At 48.9% G+C, this 25,946-nt stretch overlaps 1 protein-coding gene across 2 annotated transcripts in view; it reads right to left on the reverse strand.

Moving 5' to 3' along the window:
* The window catches only part of NKAIN1 (sodium/potassium transporting ATPase interacting 1), a 40,722-nt gene extending 18,358 nt beyond the window's left edge, over positions 1 to 22,364 (reverse strand). Inside the window, exon 1 of one of the 2 annotated variants that reach the window (XM_016132135.2) lies at positions 21,891 to 22,364. In XM_016132135.2, the coding sequence (XP_015987621.1) occupies positions 21,891 to 21,944 (54 nt within the window). In that variant the 5' untranslated portion in view covers positions 21,945 to 22,364. The remainder of the gene's footprint in view (positions 1 to 21,890) is intronic. The other variant, XM_016132136.2, reaches the window with a different exon arrangement.
* Between the last annotated feature and the right edge of the window lie 3,582 nt (positions 22,365 to 25,946).

Genomic DNA, 25,946 nt, shown 5'->3' on the forward strand with positions numbered 1-25,946 from the left:
ACACCATATAATTAAGCCAAAAAACTCATGGCAGAAAGCCCATTAATGGAATAGGCACTTAGGCAGGGAGAATTAATTAAGGAGGCAGTGTGAAAGTTTCAAGAGTGGCTATAACAATGGAGGGAGAGTGGTAAAGACCAGAAGGCAGACAAAAATAATCGGTGTTAACATCTGCCCAGCATGGGACTGAGGTCTGAGCAGTTACCAGCTCAGGCTCTGGGAGTCATGCAGACCTGGGATGGAGGCCCAGCTCTCGCTTACAAACTGCGGGATCTGGGAAACTTCCTGGAGCTTCAGTTTCCTCATCTATAAAATAGGAATACTACTAATAATATTATCTGGGGTTGTGTGAGGATTCGATGAGGTAATGTGAGTAAAGAACTTTGCATATAGTAGATGCTCAGTAAATTATCTTTAATTGGACAAGTCACTTTCCCTCTCTAGATCTTAATTTCTCACTAGCAAAAAGGGGATGATAACATCCTGTCTTCTTCACAGAGAAATTGGAGGATCAAATAAAATCACAACAATGAAAGCAATATGTATAGTCTAATGTGCTTTTTAAACTGAGAAGTACTATGCCCACATCTGTCATTGTTAGCATAATTATTAAGTCTTTGGTCTCAAATCAAGGTCAGATTTTGATGCTTGTTTCTTGAGAAGCTGTATAGTGTAGTGGTCAAAAGTGTGGCCTAGGAGCAAGACTGTCTGGGTTTGAATTATACCGTTAACACTTATTAGCTGTGTGACCTTCAGCAAGTCACTTGACTTCTCTGTGCTTTAATATCTCTGTCTGTAAAATGGGGATAACGATATTAGTACCTATCTCACGGGGTTGTCATGAAGCCTAAATGAGGGAATATGTGTAAAATGCTCAGAACACTGCCCGGCCTGGAGCCATGAGTAAAAAGCCACGTTAGCTGTGATAATTGTTACCCACAGTGAAGACTCTGGACCCGAGTCCCCCATACGTTCTGAAGGAGAGAAGACCACTGTTGTCCTGGTGTGCAAGGCCCTTTCAAGGCCAGGTGGCGTTTTCCCCACCCGCCCCATCTGGCCTGGCAGCTGCCTGGCCCCTCTTGGCCCCTTGCTCCACCCTTGCTCTCCTCACCCACCAAGCAAGCATTCATAGACGCTGACTCCGCGCCAGACTTGCGCTGGCTGCACAGATGACGGCCTTCAAGTGTCAGTGTTGCACAAGCCCAGAGAGCAAGGATTCGCCTTCGGAGACTTTCATTGAGCCTGCCCTGTACACACTGGCTTACGCCCATTTCACTCACTCAGTTCTTTGAGTGGTGTTATTTCCATACGTAGAAATGGAGGCCCGGGGAGCAGAGTAACAGACCCCAGCTTGCATGGCAGGTACGTGGCAGAGGCAGGATTCAAAAAGAAACATATGGGCTCTGAAGCCTGCCCACAACCATCCCACATTTCCTCACTAGCTCTTCTGGTCCATGAATGGCTGCTGGGCCCTCAGAGCACCCCCACTATGGCCTTGACTCCCTCACTGATGAAACTGGCAACCCTCCCAAGGGATCCACTAGTGCCACCGATGATACTGAAATGTGTTCTGCTCAAATCCATCATTTTCTAGCCATATGAGCAAGCATCTAAATGCCCCTAAGCCTCAGTTTCCTCATCTATAAAAAGGAAAAGATTAAAGATTAAAACCTACCTTTCAGAGTTGATATTAAAGAATGCAGAGCATGGCACTTGGCACAGAAGTGACATCTGATAATTGTCATTCTTTCATCAATTCTGAGCCCAATCCTTCTCCCCACTCCCCATCCCTGCTCCTGGAGATTTGTGTTCTGACCTAGCTCAGCTCTGCTGAAGCTTTCTCATTCCCGGCTTCCTTCGGGGAAGCTTTCTTTCATTCTTTCTGGAGGCATTTCTTCCTTGCTAATGAGACAAAACAGAGAGCGCTCTTCCTGCAGCCCTTTTGCTATCTCCTCAAGCAAGGTGACCTGGCCGCCTTCACAGCAACCCAGAAACCTCCTGTGTAAGTGCACAGTTTGCTGGGCCTCAGGGCCCCCTCAAAAGGTTCCCTTGAAGCTGACCTGGGGCTCCCTAATGCCAGGCCAGCCCAGCTGGATTGGCCTTTGAGAGCAGTCAGGCCTTGCCTGCAGCAGAAGCAGTCCAACAGGAGAGCAGACGACATGCTGCGGTAGCAAACCCTCCTCACTCCACGCTTCCTTCCGGCACTGGCTTTTCCTTGCTGGGCTCTGGCATGGGTCTGGGACAGCGGGTCTGACTCAGAATTTAGTTGTTGAGACTTTGGGCAAATCATATACCTTTTAGAGCCTCCATTTCCTCATCTGTAAAGTGGGGACTATAATCCCTGCTCTTCTTGTCCCCCGGGTTGGTGGTAGATCCGATGGGATAACTGACATTGGAGAATCATCAAGCTCTCCTTTATAGAGGAGACCCCAGGACTCATACTTCCTCTTCCAGCTGGGTCAAGAGAAGCAGCACAACAAAGTCCAGGATTCACCTCCTTCCCACCTGAGCATCCCCAACAGCAGAATCCAGGGAGTCAGCTGTAAAAAAGGACTCCTTTGGGAATGTTTTATCTTCAAAGAATATGTATCCAAAATTCTACTCTGAAATAGAGCCTCCTATTTAGTTCATTTCCCCTAAAATCAGGATAGAATCAATGCTCTGTAGAGAGGCATGATATCTTTATCCTGTGGCTTAATGTCCTCCTCCCCTCAACCTGACAGGTACAAGAACTGCAATATTAGAAGCCACCAGAAAGGGTGCGAATACCGCCTCTACACTTATCCACAGGCCACATGGCTAGTAAGCCACTCAGCATGGCTGAGGCTGTTTACTCATCTGAAATGGGGATAATTTATACTAGAACCCAAGTCTGTGGTTCAAGGCCAGGGTAAGACTGAGAGGAGTAGGTGAGGAGAATGGGTCAAAGCCTGAGGTCAGGGACATGGACAGCCGGAGACACTGTAGGAAGGGTCTTGAGAAGACTAGCTCTATCAGCCATGAGTAGACCTGTATTCGCACCTCATTTATTGAATGTCAGTCACAATACTAGACATTGGAGATACAGTGGCAAGCAAAAGCAAAAGAGACACAGCTCCTTTCATGAAATAAACACTCAAAAAATTGGGAACAGAAAGGAACTTTCTCAACCTGGTCGATGGCACGTATGAAAAATCTACAGTTAACATTACACTTCATGGTGAAAGACTGAAGTGTTCCCCTAAATTCAAGAAAAGACAAGAATGTCCACGCCCCTCACTTCTATTCAACACTGGATTGAAGGTTCCGGCCAGGACAATTAGGCAAGAAAAAGAAATCAAACTCATCTGGATTAGAAAGGAAGAAGTAAAACTAGCTCTATTTGCAGATGACATGATCTTGTGTACAGAAAACCCTAAAAATCCACCAAAAACTCAGAGTTACTAAATTAGATCATCAAGGTTACAAGATCCAAGATCAATATACAAAAATTAGTTGTATTTCTATATACTAACAATGAACAATCAAAACTCAGATTAAGAAAACAATTCCATTTATGATGACATCAAAAAGAATAAAGAACTTAGGTTCAAGACTCCTATCTTGAAAACTACAAAATATTGTTGAAAGGAATTAAATAAATGGAAAGACATCTAGTGTTCATGCATTAGAAGACTTAATATTGTTAAGATGGCAATACTCTTAATATGATCTACAGATTCAACGCAACCTCTGTCAAAATTCCAACTACCCTTTTGCAGAAATGAATAAGGTAGCCTAAAATTCACATCGAAGTGCAAGGGGCCTGGAATAGCCAAAATAATCTTGAAAAAGAAAAAAGTTGGAGGACTTACACTTTTTGATTTCAAGACTTATAATAACACTATATTAAGACAGTGTGGTATTGACGTAAGGATAGGCATATAGATCAATGGAATAGAACTGGGAGTCTAAAACCCACACATTTAAAGTTAACTGATTTTCAACAAGGGAGCCAAGACCATTCGATAGAGAAAGCATAGTCTTTTCAACAAATGGTGCTAGAACACCTAGATATCTGTATGAAAATGATAAAGCTGGACTCCTGTCTCATACCAAATACAAAACCTAACTCAAAACAGATCACAAACCTAAATGTAAGAGCTAAAAGTACAACACTCTGAGAAGGGACCAATGGTGTAAACGTGAGTGACTTTGGAATAGGGACATCTTAGATGTGACACCAAAAGCACCAGCAGCCAAAGAAAAACCAGATAAACTGGACGTCATCAAAATAGAAAACTTCTGAGCATCAAACGATATTATCAAGAAAATGATCAGTCGATCCACGGTATAGGAAAAAATATTCGCAAGTTACAGATGGGATCAATGTCCCGAATTCAGAATATTTAAGAACTCCTACCATTCAATGATTAAATGATAAATAACCTTATTTAAAAAATGGGCAAAGGGTTTGAACAGAAATTTTTCCAAAGATATAAAAGTGGCCAATAAGCACATGAAAAGATGTTCAACATTATTAGTCATTTGGGAAACACAAATCAAAACCACAATAATACTTTACACCCACAAGGGTAGCTAAAAATAGAAAACACAGATAATGACAAGTTTAGGTGAAGATGTGGAAAAAGTGGAACCCTCATGCATTGCTGGTAGAAATGTAAAATGGTGCAGCTGCTGTGGAAAATCAGCTAGTTCCCCAAAATATTAAACATAGTTATCATACGGCCCAGCAATTTCATTCACACACACACACCTGAAAATTGGAAACAAAGTCTACACAAAACTTGTACGGGAATGTTCATAGCAGCATTATTCACAGCACCCAGAATGTGGAAACAAACCCAAACATTCGTCAACCGGTTAACGGTTAAAATTGTGATATGTCCATACATTGAAGATTATTCAGCCATAAAAAGAAATGACATACTGATACATGCTATAACATGGATGAACCTTAAAACCATTATGCCAAGCGAAAGAAGCGAGTCATCAAGGACCACATATTGTAAGATTTTACTTATATGGACGTCCGGAGTAGGTAAATCTAGAGACACTGGAAATAGATTAGTGGTAGCCAAGGGCTGGCAGGAAGGGAAATAGGGAATGACTGCTAATGGGTTTGAGATTTCTTTTTTTGAGGGGTTAAATGTTCTGGAGTTAGATAGTGGTTGCTCAACTCTGTGAACATAATAAAAATCACCTAAGTATACACTTTAAAATGGCAAAACTTTATGGTATGTGAATTATACCTCAAAAAAAAAAAAAAAAAAGAGAAACAGCAGCCTAGACACAGCACTTGCCCTCATGGACCTTACATTCAGTGGGGGGTTGAGGGAAAGGGAACCACACACGCAGATACACACACACACACTCACACACACACACACATATATACATAGCAAAATTCCTGTTGCGCTAAGTGCTCTGAAGGAGGGGGGCCAAGAATGAGACCTATGATGGGAGTGGTCAAAGGAAGTGATCTGAAGAAAGAGGGGTTACCAAGGCATGGTGGAGAGAGAAGGTTCCTGCAGAGGAAAGAGTATGTGCAAAGGTCCGGTGGTGGAAAGAAGCTTGGCAAGTAGAAGGATCCAGAAAAAACCCTGTGGCTAGGGCAGGGGGAGTGAGAGGGAACAGGGCACCAGAGGGAAGGGCTGGAAGGGCTTCTGCGTCCTGTGTCCTGGTGCCAATGTAGCAGGGATAGAGGCTGGGCAATGAAAACCGCTTGCGAGTGGAGAGGAGGCACTACGCCCTCTCAGCGCCCCTTTGGGTCAAGCATCATACTGGCAGTATCGACCACTTCCTGCGAGGTCATGTGCTCCCAGTTAACACCTGGAAGGAGTCGGGAGGTGATTCCTCCTGGCTGAGCCACTCTTCATGTGACCTGATAGTGGAAAATATCCAATTCTCTGACTTATTTAGTGGCACATTCTGTAACGAAGCTCCCAGGAAGAAAATACTGATGAAAACCAGCCTCACTGCTATGGCAACAGCAACCACTTCAGACTTTCCTCTTGACTAAAGGCCAGGTGGGGAAGTCTGCCTAGCAACAGTGGTGGGCACCAGGAGCCCCTCCCCTGGGACTTCGAGATTCCCCCTTCCATTAACATCCCTGCCTTGGCTCAGATCCCAGCTTTCCTGATTCTTCCAGTGGAGAATCACAGCAGCCACCAACGGCTCAGTTTATGATTTATACCACTACTGTAATGTGGGATTATTAGCCCCACTGGACAGACGAAGACACTGAGGTTCAGAGAGGCAAAGGCGGGTAGTGCCTGCCGGCCTAGTATCCTTCCCTCTGCACTGCCCCTACTCTCCTGTACGGTAAACGTCTGTTAATCTGTGCAGGTCTCCTGCTCTGATTCACCTGTGGCATTAGGAAACAAATTAATGGAAGGAATGTCATCCCTCCACCTTGTCACCCTCTTTCCTTCCTGGTAATCTACCAGTTGTGGGGGGTATGGGTGCCCTTTTCCGGTGTAGCTCAAGAAAGGCCTGGAGGAGGGGTCATTTGGGACCTACAAGAGCTGGAGAAGTGAGGAACTTAGAAGCCCTGTGCAGAAGTCCAGCCTTGGCCCCTGAGGGGGTATCCCCCACCCCAGGTGACTGGGCTGAAATTTTCCCTTCAAAGTGCCTGGCTCTGAACTTTAATGCTAGTATTAATAACGACGGCTAATGTTTTGTGCACTTACTCTGTGTCAGGCTTTCTGCCAAGTGCTTTGTGTGCTCCATCTCATTTAGCCCTAACGACCACAAGTGAGGGATGGGTTACCGCCCATTCTAGAGAGGAGGGCGCAGCCGGAGATCTCTGAGCTGGAGACGAGGCAGAGCTGTGGCAAACCAGGTGGGTCTGACCTCAGGGCCCCGGCTCTTGCTCTTAGATACGGTTTCCTCCTCACCTCCCGTTTCCACCCGTAGGCTGGCTGGAAAGATTAAAGGGAGGAAAGAGGAGCTTCGCAGAGGGAGGGGAGCTGCCTCCTGCAATCGTATCCTGGCCCAGGGCCAGCAGGCTGCTGGCAGAACCTGTTGGAGGAAGAGGTGCACTGTGGAAGCAAGAATGGAGGGTGGGCCCCTCCCAAGGACTACACCCCTGCCTGATCTCCAGCCTGGGGTTACAGGAGGAGGGAAAGGGAGGACACAGTTCCTAAAGTGCCCACTATGTGCATATGCTCAGCATAGCACTTTAAAGGTGGCATTTCATTTTATCCCCTGACTGAAACTAAGAGATAATGGCTAATACTTATTATATGCCAAGTATCTCTTGAATGCTCAGCAGGCTTTGATTCATTTAATCCTCACAGAAAACATGCCAGGGAGAGACTGAGATCATCCTTGCTTTGCACATGGGAAAACTGAAGCATAATGAAGAGAAGTAACATGGCCAAGGTCACACAGCTAATAGCAATTTGAACCAGGTCTTCTGGCCCCAGGATCCATGAGGAACAGACTTACAGTCCTGCTAAGGGAGTGGTGTCCTCATTTTCCAGTGTGGGGGAGAGTAAGGCCATTTCTTGAGGTCACCAGGTATCAAAGTGGAGTTTGAGCCCCATCTCCTGGGAATGTCCGTGATATTATGACCTCCTAGTTTGATGGGCACCTTTGTCACTGCTCCCCACCAGCTCCTGCTTGGAAATATGGACCATGTGAATAGCTCTAGCAGCAGACTCGCCCACAGCCACCCAGAACTGAGCAGAAGAGCAGACCACTTCCGCCCACCTGGGGGTGTGTATTTTTGTTCACAGTATTTTTGTTTGAAATCACATGCCCAAATGCGGTCCTTTCCAGAAATGGCAGCAGCCCGCTTCCTTGAACAGTCCATGAAGGGCCCCGATGCCAGGCATTGGATCGGACCCAGCAGGACACAGCCCTGCCTCCCTGAGCCTTCATGTATGTGTCTGTCCAAAGGGTTGGAGGGATGTTCTCTGGGGAGCATCCTCCTGGCTCCCAAATTCTAGGGTCCTCTGCCTGGCAGCTTCCCACTCAGCAAACAGTCATGACCATGTGCCAGCTACACACACTGCCCTCCAGGGGCCTAATCCTGATTGTGGGCCGGAAGTACAGTGCCCACCACGCTCTGAGCATTCACTACATGTCAGATGCTGTGCTGTATTCTTTTCCTGGCTTCTCTCATCGAGTTTGCTCAGTAGCCCTAAGAGGCAGGTACAATTATCTCCATTTTACAGATGAAAAAACTTGGCTCAGAGGAGCTGAGCAACTTGACTGTGCCCGCACCCCTAGGGAGCAGCAGAAGCAGGACGTTTCACCATTGCCTGGTGCGTGCTTTGATAAACTGCACTCCCCCCAACACCTGTCTCGTCCCATCACAGCCTGTCACAGCTGAGAACCACAGTGTGATGCCCACGATGGGCCCCAGACAGCCTCTCATTTTGGTGGGGGATTCCTGTGTTCCTGGTGACCAATCTTGGGGATGGCAGCTAGTAGCAGTTTGGGGACAACTAACTGCCTACTTGGATGGCTCACGGGGCTGCTCCAGCAGTGACAGACTGGAGCAGCTGGAATCGCCTGAGGCAGATCAGACACCTGGGAGCTTCTGCCTACACCCTACACCAAGTCCTGACCCTTCTCTAACGTCAGGCCAAGAGTGCAAAGAGAGCACCATGTGTCTAAGTATTTAAGGTACAAACCAAGCTAACAAACTCTTAAATAAAATATGTTTTATCTTCTTACTTAGACATAATAGTCTGGAAGGCCAGGTGTGCATTTAAATTTCCCAAACTTCTTAAGAGTTTTGTGCTGGAAGACAGAAGCATCCTGCGGTCCCAGCCGGCATTCCTTCTGCCTCCCTTCCGAGCAGGGGCCTCATACACAGGTCTGGACACGTGTGTAGGCAACATCCACAATGTCCATCTCCCCCACACAGTTGGCCTTTGACCCTGGGACCTGGGACACATATACTGTCCCTCTGGAGAAGCCCTGGCAGGTCCTGAAAGTGGGCTTCAGTGGACAAGGGACTCTAGGGTCTGTCGTGAGCAAACTGGTAAATCCTCACTGGAGACACGTTCTCAAAGCACAGCCTCGGGCCACGCAGGCGTCTGGACTCTGGGAGCAGCACGGGGGATGGAGAGAGCTTGGGATTCAGTGTCCAGAATCCCGGTAAAACTCAGCTCTACCACGTGCCTGCTGTGACTGTGGTCCAGTGAATTCCCCTCTTGGGTCCTCTTTGCTCATCTGTAAAACAGGGATGACAGTTTCTGCCTGGTAGAGTTGCAGTGAAGAGTAAATGCAATCAGGTCTGCACAAAGGTTCATGCCTTGCTCGCAGACTGTTCAACTCCACACTGACCATCGTCTCTAGGAAGACCTCTCCGTAACACCCAGATCCTTCACCATCTTCTCTCGTATAGCACTGGCCATATCCCAGCACAATCACTGAGCCCACACGGCTGACACCCCTGCACCTCGCACAGTGCCTGGCCTGGAGTAAGCACCAATGAATATCTGACTGGCTGTGTAAATGAAGAAGCTTTGTGATTATTTACCAGGCTTTCTGTTTGCTTGTGGGGTTCATTCAAGCATCATACATTCACTGAGGGCCTGGCTCTGAGGTCCAGACAGCTCAGACAGCTCTCCAGGTCTCACAGAGCTCGCAGTCTAGGGAGAGGGAGTCTGTGTGGAAATAGATTCCAACACTATGATGCTGTAATGGAGGCAGTGGGTTGCCGGAGTCTGAAGGAAGATGTCAGTGGGTGGTGGGCGTGCAGGAGTACAGAGAAGCTCCAAAGAGGAAAGAATGGGTTAGCTGGTCTTAAAGAGATACAGAACGGAAAGGACTTCCAGAGACTAGAACATTATGTGCAAAGGCACTGAGGTGTGAGGTGCAGCTGTTATGCTTAAATCAATATGGCCAGAACACAGGGACTGGCGGTGGTGAGCATTAGGGTTGGCGGGCCAGCCAGAAAGCCCAGTGTCCCACTGGTTAGACCATAATTCTCAATGTGTGGTCTCCAGACCAGCTGCAGCAGAAGCACTTTGCAACTTGTTAGAAATGCAAATTCTCAGACCTACTAAATCAGAAGTTTGGGGCAAGATCCAAAAATGTATTTTTTAACAAGCCCTCTAGCTCAGGGGTCCCCAACCCGCAGGCTGTGGACTGGAACCTGTCCGTACTTGTTAGGAACTGGGCCGTATAGCAGGTGAGCAGAGGGCTAGCAAGCAAGTGAAGCTTCATCTGTATTTGCAGACGCTCCCCAGCACTAGCATCACCGCCTCAGCTCCACCTCACATCATCAGGCATTAGATTCTCATAGGAGCACCGGTCTCTGTGGCCAAAAAGGTTGGGTACTGCTGCTCTAGCTGCTTCTGATGCATGCTGAAGTTTGACATCTCCCCACCCCTGCCCCATTAGACTTTCTCCTGAAGGCAAGGAGGAGTCATGGACAGGTTGTAAACAGAGAGGAGGGAGGATCCGAAAGGTATCTTATCACCAGCAGTCTGGGGAGGGGCTGATAAAAAAAAAAACCCACTTCTGAAAGTTGGCCCCATGTGGACTCTCACCTCCAGCTGGACAGAGTTGCTGTGTGGGGCAAACAACCTGTCTTCCCATGTAAGGGAAGAAACCACTGGGAAGTCAGAGACCCCTGCTGGGCACAGGGCCTAATGCCAGAGTGACCACCTATCACTGGGAGAAAGGGGGCAGCGCCTTATAAAGGGTCAGTGAAGGGGAGCCAGTTATCATGGCAACCTCTCCTCAGGTGGGACAGGGTAAGGGAAGGAAGAAGCCTGGTTCTTCCCAGGTACCCCATCCCCACACCCAGGAGGAAGCCCCACTGACCCCACAGTCCTCCTCTGACTACATCTAGCCCATCATCCCCTCCGCTGTCCATTTGGGCTCCAGGTGGCAGTTGCCTCCCCTTCCCATCATGAAACCACATCCTCCTTGTCACAGCCGAAGGGCTGGGGGGCTGTCTCCTTGGTTACATCTGGGGCTCCAGTATCCATGGTGACCTTCTCTCCAGAGGCCCAAGAGACTCATCTGCCAGGCCTTCACTTTCCTTTGCCAAGGCTAGTTCTGGGGGCGGTGACCCCTGTCTGGGGGCTCTCCCACTCTCTCTTTAGCTGACACAATGAAAAAGAGGAACGAAAAGATGGCCCAACATGGAATGTCAGAACAACTCAGACCCAAATCGAAGCTTAGAAGAGAGCAAACTGCACCCTCAAACCTGGTAGAGCGCAAAGCATGAGGGTTTTAGAGTCTGGAAAGCCTGGGTTTGAGTCCTGCACCCACGCTGTGTAATCTCAGGCAGGTTTTGTCACTTCCTGAGCCTCGGTTCCCTCCCCTGTGCAGAGGAGACGATATTAGTATCTGCTGCCCAGGGTTCTCGCACCAGTAAGTGAGGAAACACATCTGAAGGGAGAAGCACAGTGCCTGGCACCTCCCTGTGTCTTTCTTGTCTTCCTGTGACTAGGGGAGGAGGGAGGAGTGTTATTGCTGGGTGACCTCTCTCTGATGGTGGGACACCTGGTGGGGAAAAGCAGTGGCTTTGGGGTCAGAGACATTCCATAAACATTGACTGCTGGTTCTGCTACTCTTACTACTCATCACCTGGCCATGAATGGAGCCCTGCCTGGTAAATTGCTTCCTCCCGGCAATTTACATTTCCTATTGTCACTGTAGTCTTCATTCACTACAATCTGACACTGGGATGTTTTCTAGAAAGCAGGAGTCATGAGCTTCTTAGTTTTCCTGCAATACCTGGCCCAGGCCCTGGCAGGGAGCACCCAAGCTCAGCATGGAAGGGACTTGGAAATCATCTACTCTTCCTTAGTATGCAAGGCAGAAAGCCCTCCTCCCTATGCTTATCAAGCGCTCGAATGCCTCTGGGGATGAGGTCCTTATTTTCTGCTGAAGATGGACCTGTGCCCAGGACTCCGGGGAGGCCAAGCTCCACCGCGTAAGCAGGCGCTGAATGAGCAGCTGCAGGAGTTGGGGTTATAGGGAACTCCCGGGCCACCCCCCACGCCCTAGCAGCGCCCCCTTCCCCTCCCGCTGAGAGTTGATAATAGGAGTGGTTCTAATTATGCTCTAATTGCTTTCTTCCAGGCAGTTTCTCTGGAGCCCAGGAGTTCAGAGTTCATGAATAAATGAAGAGGGAGGAAACGAGAAGGGATGTTTATTGATCCACAAATCTTGACATGCCACTGTCTGTCCCACAAATGCTTAGGCATGGAGCTGTGTGCAGTTTTAAATACATACATACAAACACACGAACATACACCACAGCCCTCAAACCTCTCTCTTCAAGTAACTGGTGTGGAGGGCGGGGGTGGGGGTAGGGGTTAAAAGGAAAGTAAGAAGTGTCCTAAACGGACTTTGGGTCTCAGTCCTAATTCTGCCATTGACTTGCACTGCGGTCTTGGGCAAACCCTAGTTTTCTCAGCTGTGTAAAGTAGGAGTGAAGGTAATGTCTGACAGCCTTGTCTCAGAAAACCCAGCCTCCAGTATGCCAATCATCCAGCTACACAGAATCCAGGTTCGGCCCAGGCAGGCACTGTCAAGCTCAGATTGCCCTTTCATCTGGATGCTTCATTCTCTGAGAAATGGCCAAGCTGCTGGGGGCCACGGGGAAGTGGTGGCAGGGACACCCACCATCTCCACGCTGGCGGGACACCTGGCCGGGAAGAGCAGGGGCTCTGGACTCTGATGTCTGCTCAGCCACTCACCAGCTGTGAGGCCCTGGGCAAGAGATTTGAGTTTCTTAAGCCTCAGTTGCTTAATCTATTACATGAGAATGACACACTATATGTAATGAAGGCTCACCCAGGGCATATGATGGCCTTAGGCGAGTGTCTGGTATATAGTGAGCATTTGGCAAGTAGTGGTTGTGATTGCTAATATTGTCCACAACCCTGCAAGGTGCAGACTGGTTCCCTCATTACCAATAAAACGACGGCACGGAGAGGTCAAGCAACTTGCTCTTAATCATGCATTAAGCGGCAGGATCCGAACCCAGGCCCATCTGACCCTCCCTGAAGCCTCTGCGCTCCAGTCTTGCTGTTCTACTGTGTCTGATCCACCTGGTCCCCAAGAGCTGGCATAGTAGATGTTCATAATAATGAGATGAATGACAGAGAAATGTAGAAAAAAAATGAGTATAATAACAGGCTCTGTTTCCAGTGACCAGAATTTCTTTCAAGGTCAAAACAAAGTGCTGGGTCTGGTGAACCCCAGGACTCTCTGCCTCCTCAGAGGCTGGGGACAGGCCAGGTGGGATAATGGGCATCCCTGGTATGTGCTCGTGGCAGGAAATCTTGTTACCTCTTCATGACCTCTACTGAGGTGCCAAAGTTAGGAATCCTGGCTTTGTCAATGGCCAGAACCTGCTCTGCCACTGCTTTGCTGTGTTACTTTCAGCAAACGACTTCAGTTCTCCGAGGCTCAGAGCCCTCGTCTAGGAAATGGGTATAACAACAGGCCACTTCTGGGGCTGCTGCAAGGGGGATATGAGATGACACACGTGAGGCCACATGCTAGAGCCCGGGAGTGGGGCCCAGAGTGACTGTCTGGGTTCGTATCCCAGCTCTGCTCCCGCCTGCAGCTGCGGGTTCTGCTTCTGTAAAACTCTACCACATAGGGGCGTAGTGAGGGTGAATGAGCCGCTATAGGTGAAGCAGTTACAACAGTAGGCAGTGTGTCCTAAGTGCTCAGTACATCTCCTCTACAACAGCACACCACGTGCTGAGAGCCTGCAGTTCATTTCACATATAGGGAAATGGAGGACTTGTCCAATGTCTCAGAGCCAGTTCACAGCAGAGCCAGGCCTGTGTGGGAGCCAGTTGTACGTAGGGTCCCCTGTCCAGACCTCAGCTTGCAGGGACGACTACAAGACCTTTCAGAGTCCCTGGGCCATCCTGCTCCAGGCTTGAGTACTCAGAGAGGAGGGGAAGCTGAAGTTCTCCATGGCGGCTCCAAGGCTGGCTCAAACCAGTGAGTGTGTCAGAAGCCAGGGAGGACTGACCTGCCTTCCTGGCCCACTTGGCCGGCCCCTCCACTCCAAGGCTAGCTGCAGAGGCCTCAGGAACAATGAAGGGGCCCGAACCGGAACACCATTTGTCAGCCCTGCATGGTGGTGGCGGGCTCATCTCCATGGCAACAGTGCAATGTGAAGGCATCCTGGCATCATTAGGGAGTGCGCTGAGTAGTATAAACAGAGGCTGCAGTAGATTACACGCCTATTATGAGCAGTCTCGGGCTCTGAGCACTGGTAATTATGCCTAATTGTGCATTTAATTGTGTAATTGAAAACCCACATCTCTGGTTCAGGCTGGGGCTGCAGAACCTACCCCACCTTCAAAAAAAAAAAAAAAAAATAGAGGCTTAGGAGGCATCCCTGCCCTGAAAACCTTAGGCCTGCCTCCCCTTTCAGAGCAAGGGATAGCCAGAGAGGACATGGCAGGTAAAGTGCCTATAGACTCCCATTCCCCCTACTTCTTGTTCCAGGAGCTCAGCCAGGCTCCGTGATTTAGGGTAAGGGGTGGGAGGAACATGCGTAAGGTAAAGGGACAGAGCAAAAGCACAAAAATGCTCACACTTTTCATTATTCATAATAGATACCATTTTGTGCTATTGCCACTGTCCTCTCAGGGCCCACAACCAGCACCTGGTGATTCCAAGGGACCTGCATTATCATTAGATCACTTACCCAGACAAGTGGTCATCCAACCTACCCATAAATTCTTAATCGCTGCCAGGGACCGGGAGATTACCACCAGATTGTCAGTCTGTCACGGCAGAACCTCTACAGTTTGAAAACCACTGATGGATTTCAACATTCTCTCCTCCATCCCCCAATGTCACAGACTGGGAAAAATGAAGCTCAGAGAGAGACAGGGACAGCTCAAAGTTGCACAGCAAGTGAGCACCAGAACCCTGGGATTCTGACTTGCAGCTGAGGGGAAATTTTGTACCCTAAGGTTACTCAGGACCTAATATTGTGCCCAGCACTTTGTGAGTGCTTCACAAATCTTTGCTAAATGCTACTCTGGGTAGGGTTAGCGATGGCAATTCTTACTCTCTGACCCGATGGTATTTAGTCTTTCTGGAGTTCAGGAAGCCCACCTGTGGTAGCCAGGGGTTAGTGACGGGTCAGAACCTCCTACTCTGAACCTCTGTGGTCTGAGACTTGATTTTACAACCAAAGATGCCATGTGGGCATTTGGGATGGGGATAATACAGACACTCATTCGCACAGACAGAGGATGATGTCACCTGAGCCCCTGACAATTGACACCCAGGAGTAAAGGCTGGGACAGGTCATCAAAGGCAGGAGTCTCCTCCTCTCCCTAGAGCCTGATACTCCTATCAGTCACCACTGCCTGCAGCAAGGTGGGCCGATGTGGCAGCAGCTCTGATTTCCACCTGGGAAAGAAGGGAACTCGTTGATGACTCAGAGCTGGAGGGGTCCTTTGAGATGAGGAGTCTAACCTTCTTCCTTTACAAAGGGGGACACAGAGGCCAAACCTTCCTCTCTGATTCCCTTTGAATGAGCGCCTGGCTCAGGTCATCCTCACTATAGTCTCATGAGTATGCTATTATTATTCCCATGTTACAGAAGAGAGGACTGAGGGATAGTCAAGGCCAAGGCTACACAGATTTAGCAGAACCTCTGCTCCAACTTGGGCCTTCTACTGGTTGAAAAAGGGGACATGTCCCATTTCTTACCCCATAGTACTCAGATTCCTAGAACCTGCCTTCTCATCTCCAGGGCATTCAAGACTGTGAACCCTTTGTGAGCTCCTACTCAGAATATCTCATTTCAAAAGATGCCTCAAAAGAGCCTCTAAAAACTCTCTGAGACATATTTATTACCATTCTGATTTAGAGAAATGCAGGTGGAAGCTCAGAGAGGTTAAGCGTCTTGCCCAAAGTCACCCAGCTACAAAGAGGCAGAGATGGAACTCATCAAACCCCAGCGTGACCCCAAAACCCAAGCTCTTCCCAGTCTATCTCCCTGCCTCAGGATTCGCCAGCTGCTTTGTGAGGCAGGGGCCAGAAGGCCAGAGTAACAGATAAAAACCTGCGACCACAGTAACAGCTGTTCTAAAACCTTGGCGCTCCCTGGCAGAAGCAGGTGTCTCAGGAAGCTCGCTTTGATGCCCGAGACTCTCCCTAAGTCTCCAAATCACCATTCCTCTCCCTCTCCAGATCCAGGAGAGAGGCCAAGGGTACTGGGACTGGCGTCCTGTGAACCAAAGTCAGCTCCACTCCCTGTGGCTCTCCCATCACCCACTCCTCTCTGAAACTAAAGAAGAGACTTCAATGACCAGAGATGACCATCTTTACATGGTCCAGATTTTATAACTGTTCTAAAATCCTTTTCCTTTGATCACTCATCTGAGGCCTAGACTGTATCTTCTGTTTCCTTGGTCACAAATCATTCTTCTGAGCCTCAGTATGCCCAACAGTAAATGGGTCTAAAAACCATACCTACCTCACAGAGTTGTTATGAGAGCTGGTAAGTCTTCAGTACAGGTTAATTTCTTTCCTGGGTAACTTTTTCTCAACCTGTATCATAGTTTCCCCTTAAACCTAACACAAGCCTTGAGGTGTGAAGAACTGGGGATAGTGCCGGGGAGGAAGGCATTTGAACGAGCAGCTCAGGAGATCTGGCATCTAGTAACAACCACTATAACTGAAGAAAGATTTAGATTTCTCTATCTGCTTCTACATCTAGCAATCCCACAATCCTACAGGGGGAGCAATGGGGCCTGCAAGGTAGAAGCTAGGAGTGCTAGATTTGGGTTTAAATCCTCATTCTGTTCCTGCTATATATGTGGCCATGAATAAGCCAGACAGTAACAAGAGAGGTATATGAAGTGCTTAGCATAGTGCTTGGCTCATAGCAGACACCGAACAAAAAGTTTTTCATTATTATTGTTGTTATTATTATTTCCCACAGGACCATACATTTTCCATATAAAGTACCTAAGACTTAAAAGAGTTTATGGAAATGACTCTGACCACTACATTTCTAGTCTGGGTAGAGAGAGGGGGTTGATGTGACTTGTCCAAGCTACAAGGTAAATGATAGCTAGCCACAGGGAACATGTCACCTGGACCAGGCACTGTGCTGGGTGCTGTGTGGGCACTGTCTCGTGGACTCCCCCAAACTGTCATGGGGTAGGAGCTATTGTTCTGACTACTTTATAGGAAAGAGGCAGAGAGGCTCGGAGAGGATAAGGGACTTTCTGAAGGCAGCAATGTCTGTCTAACCCCAGGTGTATTGCTCCTAAACCCTGTGCCAGATTTTAGAGCAGATGCCATTAATGGGATACTTATCTCAAAATCGCCCACCTGCCTACCCACCTGCAAAAGGAGCCATTCCCCCCAGGCTCTCTGAATGGCTCCCTGGAGGCCTCCTTCTCCATTCTACTCAGCTCTGCCCACATCATAGGGGTCTTGAGAGATGTTTGGCCTCAGTCTGTTCATACGCACAAAGGAGTCTGTCACCCAGCCCCACTTATCCAAAGGAGCATGAGGAACAAAAAGGGTCAGTGGCCTGGACAATCTCATGCTCCCGACTCTGAAGCCTGGCTCAAGGACCTGATGCACCAAGAGCAGAGCCAGACCCTCCCCAGGAAGCAAGCGCTTGCCGACATAGCAGCTTCAGAGCACAGACCCCTGCAGGAGCCATCTCCCTCGGTCTTCACCATCACTACCACTAATAACGACATCAATCAGGTTGTCCATGTTTCACACCATTACTCGCAGCTCAGCAGGAAGCTACTACTTCCTCCTTCACCCACCACTTTCCAGAAAGTAAAGAGCTTTCCAGAAGGAAAGAGAATGAAACCAACATTTTTCCAAGTTCCTACTATGTGCAGAGAACCTGGCTGAGCCCTTTTTACAAGTCTGCCAGGTACAGATGACTCATTCTCTTTGACAGAGAAAGAAACTGGGGTCTGGAGGAGTGAATGCATGTGTCCAAGGTCACACAGAGCTGGGGCAGGAACAACCATAGCAATGATGTATTAGTGAGCACTCACTGGCTCACAGTGCCCGGCGTGTGCACGATCCTACTAGAACATTACCGTTTTCATTTTCAGATGAGGAAACTGAGGCCTGAAGCAATGAACAGACCTGTCTGAGGTCACACAGTGCTTACACGGGAGCAGCAGAGTGGCACAGCGGCACAGGGGACAGAGGGTGGCTCTCCGTTCAGGCAGAAGAGTGCTCGCAGGCGAACCTCATCACTTCTGAGCCTCAACGTCCTCATCTGAAAAGGGGGATGATAACACCTCTCCCATTGTGTGGAATAACAATAATAAGAAGGAAAAAACTGTAAAATAGCTAAGTTATGGATTGTTTAACATGTACCAGGCACTTTGCCAAGCACTTTACATATGTAGTAAGCTCATTTGGTTAAATGAGGTAATGCATATAAAGTGCTTAGCACAGGACTCCAGAAATGGGAGTAATAATGATGATGATGATGATGAAGAAATTGATGATGACTCCCTTGGGCAAATATGCTCAGTTCATCTTGTACGGGAAGAACAGAGTGAGTGGCCTGAAAGGTTTCAGGAAGGAGGTGGATGAGAAAAGGGCAGGGTCTGGACAAGAGAGGGAAAAGGGAAACACATAAAAATTAGAGATGAATATTTTAATAATGTTAAGATGATACACCAAGTAAAAGCCAGGAAAGCAAAGGACAAGATAAAGCAAGACATTCTACGGAATGGAACCAGACCAAGATGCATCAAAACCTCCAGGCCAGCCCAGACCTCATCCCACAGTCCCAGCTGGGCAGAACTGGCAGGACCCTAGAGACATAGACCAATGGTTCTTCCCTTTCACAAATAGAAAAACCAAGGCTTGCAGTGGGGACAAGACTTGCCCAAGGTCACAGGGTGTCAGTGGCAGAGCCAAGCTTGAATCCAGGCCTTCTACCTCTCAGCTCAGTGTCCAATACCTGCTGCTTCCCACAAAGGAATTGAGCTGGGACAGGGGTAGGGGGTACCTCAATATGTTTGGGCCACAAGTCCATGGAAACATCCCATGGTATACATACATCATTAAGATAGCCACAATAAAAAGCTAAGGTTTATTAAATCTCACTCTGGGCCTGGCACAGTGCTATGTTCATTATATACATTTAATCTTCACAACAACCCTAAGATTTGGGAACTGTTTATCTTTATTTAACAGATGACAAAACTGTGGCTCGGAGAGGGTAAGCAACTTGTCTAAGATCAATTACACAGCTAGGAAGTGACAGTCAGGACTCAAACTCCAGAGCCTTCTCCCTATACTTGTCCAGCTGAATGGCACAGCCCCCACCTGCTTCTTCTACTCTCCAGTACACCCTCATGCTCTACTCCCTCACCCAAAACAAGTCTACCCCAACTGCAGAAGAGTGTTTAGAACAGGCCTGTTTTACTGCACTGATCAAACCCCACTTGAAAAAGAAAAATGACAGTTCCTCTTGTAGAGTTTTCAGCTGAGAAACTAACAGTCTTTTCCTTCTCTGCCCCTTAACACTGGATGAGAAAACAGTCTCTCTTCTCCCTGAGATGATGTTGGGTTGAATTCCAGCATCCAGGAGCACATTATGGAAGGTGCCAGGCAGCAGAGGCTCCGAGGGGTTAGTGACAGCTGAAGGGACCCACTCTGCAATCAACCCTGACAGAGCAACAGAGCCAAGAGACCAATTTTCAAGTTCTTCCTGGGGCACCTCCCCACATTTCCCAGCCAGGCCTTGTCTAACTCCAAAGCCCCTTGTGCTGGTTAACTCTCTAAGTGGGAGGGTGGGTTTAGCTTAGCTGGGGAGAGCTATGGAGGCAGGTGAGTGGGAGGCAGGAAGACCACCTCTACCACCTTCAAGTCTCTATAGAGTAGTAAACATCTCCCAAGGGACCCTTGACTTATCAGATGACAGAGGGTGCTGGTCAGCTGCCTGGCTTCAGAGCCTGGCTCCTAACTGTGGAACTTTGGCAGGTTACTTTATAAGGTCATTATGAGGATTTAATGAGTTAATACATAAAAAAGTGCTTGCGAGGGTACCCAGCACCTAGTAAGCTAACTCTTGTTATTATCACCAACAGAATATAAGCATGAGACAAGCTATTAACAGTGCTTACCTTTGGGTGTGGGACTGGTCATAAAAGAAAACTTTAAAAAAATCTTTTGCCCAGTTTAATTATTGAATTATTCATGTTTAATATGCATACGTTACCTCTAATAAAAACATCTAGTTTAAAATTTAAAAATGAACAAAGAGAAAAAAATCCTCTGAAGTTGCAGCACTTGGCATTTTATGTTCCTCAACGGAGATAAAGAAAAATGTTTCTATTGTGAGCCAGGAGTTGTCAAATAACTGATTTGTTCATTTATTTTACAAATATTAATGGAGTGCCAGGCACTGTTCCAGCTGCTGGGGATTTAGCAGGGAACAAAACAGATCATTTCTGCCCTTCTGGAGTTTCCATTCTACCTCATCTTAATTAATCTCTTCTGCAACCCTCAAGGATGAGCAATTTAGAGACCAAGGCAGACCAAGGCAGAAGTCTCTTGCCTGCATCCCACAGCTGGGAGCAGGGCTACAATCCTCCAAGCCAGGCTGTTTGTACCACTGCCCAAGACGGCAGGCCTGTGGATGGCAAGTTTAGGGTTGGTGTCCCCAAGAGGTGAGAAGAAAGATGAATAAGGAAGTCTGCATATCCAAGTGCAAAGCTTCACTATATTATTGAATGCACTTGTGGTGAAAGAGAGGCAATGGATGCAGGCGAAAACTAGAGACTTAGATCACAAAGACAGGCACAACTGACACTCAGACCTCAGTTTTTCCCATGGAGTTCCCCATGTCCCTCTATCTAGCAGAGCAGCAAAGCTTTAAACCTCTGGTTGTTGGGCCTCAGCGGGAGACCCTGGCCCCTCCTAAACCACCTCAGCTGGAGACCCTGGCCCCTCCTAAACCACCTTCCTAAATTCACCTGCCAGAGCCCGAATTGAAGGGCAGAGCTGGTCTCCTTCTGCCCCTGAATTCACTCAACTGGCCTCCCTGATACAAGAGCTGGAGTTCCCTAAGCTGGGGTGAGGCATAGTGTCCCCAGATGCTTCCATACTACCCAGGGCACCCAAGTACCCCCACCCCTAAGAGTGCCAACCTAGGCAGAGGAACTGGTCTGCCTGTCCCCACCCCTGATGCTCTGGTGGAATAGTGATCACAGCCAAAGTGGTCCAGTATCCGGTAGGTGAGACTGGCCCAGTACCCTGCGACCCTTTCCAGGGAGGTGGCTCTCCATTCCCAGGCCTGCCCACTTAGGAGGGTGTAGGGAGGCAGAAACAGCACAAAGGAGTGAACGGTTCTTGGAGTCTAAGATCCCAACACAAACAGATGAACATGGATCAGAAATGGCCAGAGATCTACAGACATACCAAAGAGAAACCCGGAGAGGGACACACACAGGAGCAGAGACTTTGTGAGAAACACTCACAGGGGCGGAGACCAGAGGCAGAGAGACCCGGAAGGGAGACCCACGCAAACGAGTGATCTAGAGAAAAACACACAGGCAGGGATCTCAACAGATCCACAAACCAGCCCCGGACACACCCCCAGCCCCAGCCAGCCAGTCCCACAGCGCACCCCGCAGAAGGAGGCCACTGGCACAGTGCTGGCCAGACGCGTGGAACCCCAGACGCCGGGCGGCCCGGGGACTCGCGCACAGGGCGCAATTCCGGACCCGGGAAGCGCCAGGCGAGAAGCGCACACAAAGAGACAGCCGGGCCAGCAGGAGCAGGCTCCGCCCGTCCGCACCGTGACTCCAGACCACCCCCCCACCACCAGGGCACTCGCACCGCACACACACGGAGCCACAGCACCCCATCCGCAAGCCCCGGGACCCCGCCCCGCCGCGCCCCACCCAGTCCCAGCCGCCTGGGCGCGCAGTGCTCACCAGCTGCAGGCAGCAGAAGGCGACAAGCGTGCAGCGCCCGCTGCACTTGCCCATGGCTCCAGGGGCCGCGCGGGCCGTCCGCCGCGGCGCCTCTTAAGCTCGGCGGCCGCCGCCTCCTCCGCGCCGCACGGGCTCCGCGTCCTTCCCGTAGGGCGCCCCGGGCGGCGGGGCCGGGAGCCTACGGCCGGGCCCGGGAGCGCCGGGTCCCCAGGGCTGGGGCGGCCCGCCCGCGCTCCGAGTCCATGGTCCGTGCGCCCGCGCGCTGGCTCTGCCGCGCCGCGCCTCCTTTGTCTATCCCGCCGGCCGCCAGGCGCGCCTCTTGCCGCGGGGCCGCTGGCGGGGAGCGCCGAGCAGGGAGCGCAGGCACAGAGCGCGGGGCAGCGCAGAACAGCACTGCCCAGCTGGGGCGGCTGCCCGGGCGCTCGGCGGCCGCGGCTTCCCAGCCCCACCACGTGGCTCTGCCGCGGTCGCAGCCAAAGAGAGGGAAGGACGGAGGGAAGGGGAGGGGAGGGAAGGGGAGTGGTGGGGCGGAGCGGCCGTGAGAGCGGAGGGGAGGTGGGAAGAGGTAGGGAAGTGGAGAGTTGGGGGAGAGGCAGAGAGTGAAGTGCGAAGAGTGCAGGCTTGGGGGCTGACAGCCCTGGGTCAGACCCGAACTTCACTGCTCTCTCACTGTCTGTGTGACCTTGGGCAAATCACATCACTTCTCTGAGCCTCAGTTTTCTTAAAGTAAGAATAATAACGTCTGCTTCAGTGTTGCCAGGAAGATGAAATGCATTTATGTGAACAAAGCACAGCCCTGTGCCTGGCCTCCTGAGGGTGCTGGAGCTCTCCACCTTGTCTCTGGGGCCTCGGGGTTCCAACCTTGGTCCTCTATTTCCACTCCAGTTCCCAGATTTGCTCGGCAACCCGCCTCCCTCCGGAATGCCTGGTCGCATTTCCTTTTTTCCCTCTTTTCTTCTACTGGTATTTATTGAGCCCTGACTGCATACACACCCCTGGGATCTAGAGATGAGCCCTGCAGCACTGTGCCAGAACCCATTGAGCTTCCCAGTTAGGCTCTCAGGGCCAAGTCTGTGCAGGACCCTTAACCCAGGCTGCAATGTGTGTGTGTGTGTGGGGGGGGGGGGTTTAGGAAGGGCTTGCCAGCATAAAACAGCCCTCTCCAAGAGCCCCCCTCCACACACCAAAAGCAAATTATCAAACACATCCCAAATCCCATTAATCACCCCTGCCTCACTCCTAACTTCTCATGGTCATCTTGGTGATTAGCATCATTCAACTGGGAATCTCTGTGTCATCCTCTGGGCTTCTCTATCCCATCTAACCTGTCATTACATTCTATGAACCGTACTGTCTAGCTAATATCTATGAAATACCTACTATGTACCAGGCTGTCCACTGGGGATATGGAAATGCACCAATCTCTGTACTCACTGAGAACAGTCTAGTGAGGGATTGTCATTAAAACAAGAAAACACACCAATAAATACATAATGACAAATTCTAGTGAGTGCCTGAAAGCATAATTAAGAGCAAAAGAGAGAATAAGGGGGCATAATTTATGTTTGTAGATCAGGAAAAACCATCATGAGGAAATGACATTGATACTAAGAAAATAGAAGGGAAGGAAAGGCAGAGGAGTAGAGAAGTGTTCTAGCAGAAGAAAGAACATTTCTTATTCTCGCCCTTCCTTTCCACTCTCACTAGCCCTCTTGACCCAGAAGGCAGTATGACATAGATTAAGACTACAGTTTGAACCAAAGCAGCCTGGGTTCCAGTCTCAGCACTGCCACTTATATGCTGCTTACATAGTAATCAAATACATTATTACCTGTTCCTAGGGCTGGCTACATAATTTGTGGAGTCCAGTGTAAAATAATAATTCAAGGCTCCTTGTTAAAAATTAAGAATGACGACATAGCAGAGCATTAAACCAAGCACAGGTATGGCACTGTGCTCCTGAAGCCAGCCCTATCTCCTTCCTGGACTACTAAAAAGGTCTCTTTTACTGGTCTCCCTCCTCCATCCATTCCTCAGCATGCCACTTGGTATTTTAAAGCACACGGGATACTCAGTAGAGTTGAAACTACATGTGCTGAGGTGAAAGAGAGGCAATGGATGCAGGCGAAAACTAGAGACTTGGAATAACAAGCTGAAAGAATAGTGGGAACTTTCTCCGCCATACTTGGGCTAGTAACAGCTGTGTCCAACCAGATTCCATGACCAGACAGGCATCCAGGAGTCTGTGAAGTCCCTGAAATAATATGCAAAGCTTCATGTGAGCAGATGTGCCTTTTTCTGAGGAGAGGGTCCATAACTTTCTTGAGATTCTCCAGAGTCCATTTCCCACAAAAGAATAAGAACCAGTCCAGAAAGGATTAGCCCAGATGCGAAAGTTCTTTACCAGATCCTCTTTGGGGCCTCTTCCATGTAAAGTCTCTGCCAGTTGCCTCTGTGATGCTACCAAAGCTATTCAGTAATAATAACAATAATAGCTATCAATTATTGAGTGCTTACTCTAAGCCAGGTACTTTACGTACATCACCTCATTTAATCCTTGTGGTAATAGTAGATTCCACTGGGACTGTGACCAGCCCTTGCCAGGTTTTTGTCTCTATCATGTCATGCCTATGACTCTCTGTTCCAAGACTTGGCTGACTCACTCTTAAATCTGTCCTATGCGACCTAGGATGATGGCCTGTCTGACATCAGCAAAACTAGCTTCTGCCCCTTGGCTGTTTCTACTTAGTCCAAGTCTCACCCTGATGAATCCACATCACGCTTTGTGAATGTTGTTTTCTTTCTAGACTGCGTCTCCCATCCAAATTCTTAGCCTGGAGAACTACATAAATTTCAAATTTCAGCTCAACTGTCACTTTGACCTGGGGGAGGTGCCCTGCCTTTGGGCTCACACCTTTATTATAGCTGTTATTGAGATTTACTGTACTTGTCTGATTTTGTTTGTTTTCCCCAAGAGACTGTGAGCTCTACATAGTCAGTGACTGTGTCATAAATTTTCTCTATATCCTACAGGGCTCGGATCATGTCAGGAGTCAGCAAGTATGTGGTAAATGAATGATCTTCCCAGCCTGGGGCCCCAGTATACCTTGTGTCCTCTTTACCACCTGCAAGTCCGGGATACTAAGGGGGAGGGCAATCTAATTGTAGGAACAGATGGCATCGGCTTTGGCAAGGAGTTGGGGGGTGGGTTAGTAGCTGGGGATGACGTCAGGAGGGACTTGCAGAAGTTGACATAAAGGATGACTAACCCCTCAACTAGGGAAAGATTGTAGGGAGAATGAAGCAGAATTTAGTAACAAAGGACAGATGATTCAGAATATACCCACGCCTCCCAAGTGAGAAGGCAGAATCATGGTCAGCCCCAGAGAGGGGCACAGTAGGAGTTCCTGAAGTGATGAGACTTGTGAGCTGTTAAGAAGTTCCTGGCTTCAGTGTCTGAATCTCCCACTACAGTCCCTGTATGGGGTAAAACACTGAAAACCTCTGAGAAAGTTCACTCATAAGGTAGCCAAAATGTTACACCTATTTCTCCTTCTTCCAAGTTGGAGGACTGAACATGCCCACTAATTAGTTTCTGGGGTGTTTTCTGACACCAGCCAATTCTCTGACACCAGCTGGTTGTCCAGCAATTCCATTCGATGCTGACACTACTCAGAGTTAGCACAGACCCCCTGCTTAAGGGTTCAGTCCCACAAGGCTGTCTTCATTTCAGATGCCAGTTGCAAGTCTCCAACCACTCCTACTTCTGACCAACTAGCTATAAATCGAGGGTTCCTACAACTTCTTCCTCAGGTTTGATAATTTGCTTGTGAACAGCTCACATAACTATTTTACTTACCTTTACTGGTTTATTATAAAGGATACAAATGAACAGCCAGATGAAGAGGTATATGGAGCAAAGTCTAGAAAGATGCTGGGCACTTCTGTCCCTGTACAGTGGGGATGTACCACCTTCTCAGCAAGTTCACCAACTCAGAAGCTGCTCTGGATCTCATTGTTCAAGAGTTTTTATAGAGCTTAGTCTCCATGCAGAAA

This window comes from Rousettus aegyptiacus, unplaced genomic scaffold (assembly GCF_014176215.1).
Source record: "Rousettus aegyptiacus isolate mRouAeg1 unplaced genomic scaffold, mRouAeg1.p scaffold_m13_p_1, whole genome shotgun sequence".
Classification (NCBI taxonomy): Eukaryota; Metazoa; Chordata; class Mammalia; order Chiroptera; family Pteropodidae; genus Rousettus; species Rousettus aegyptiacus.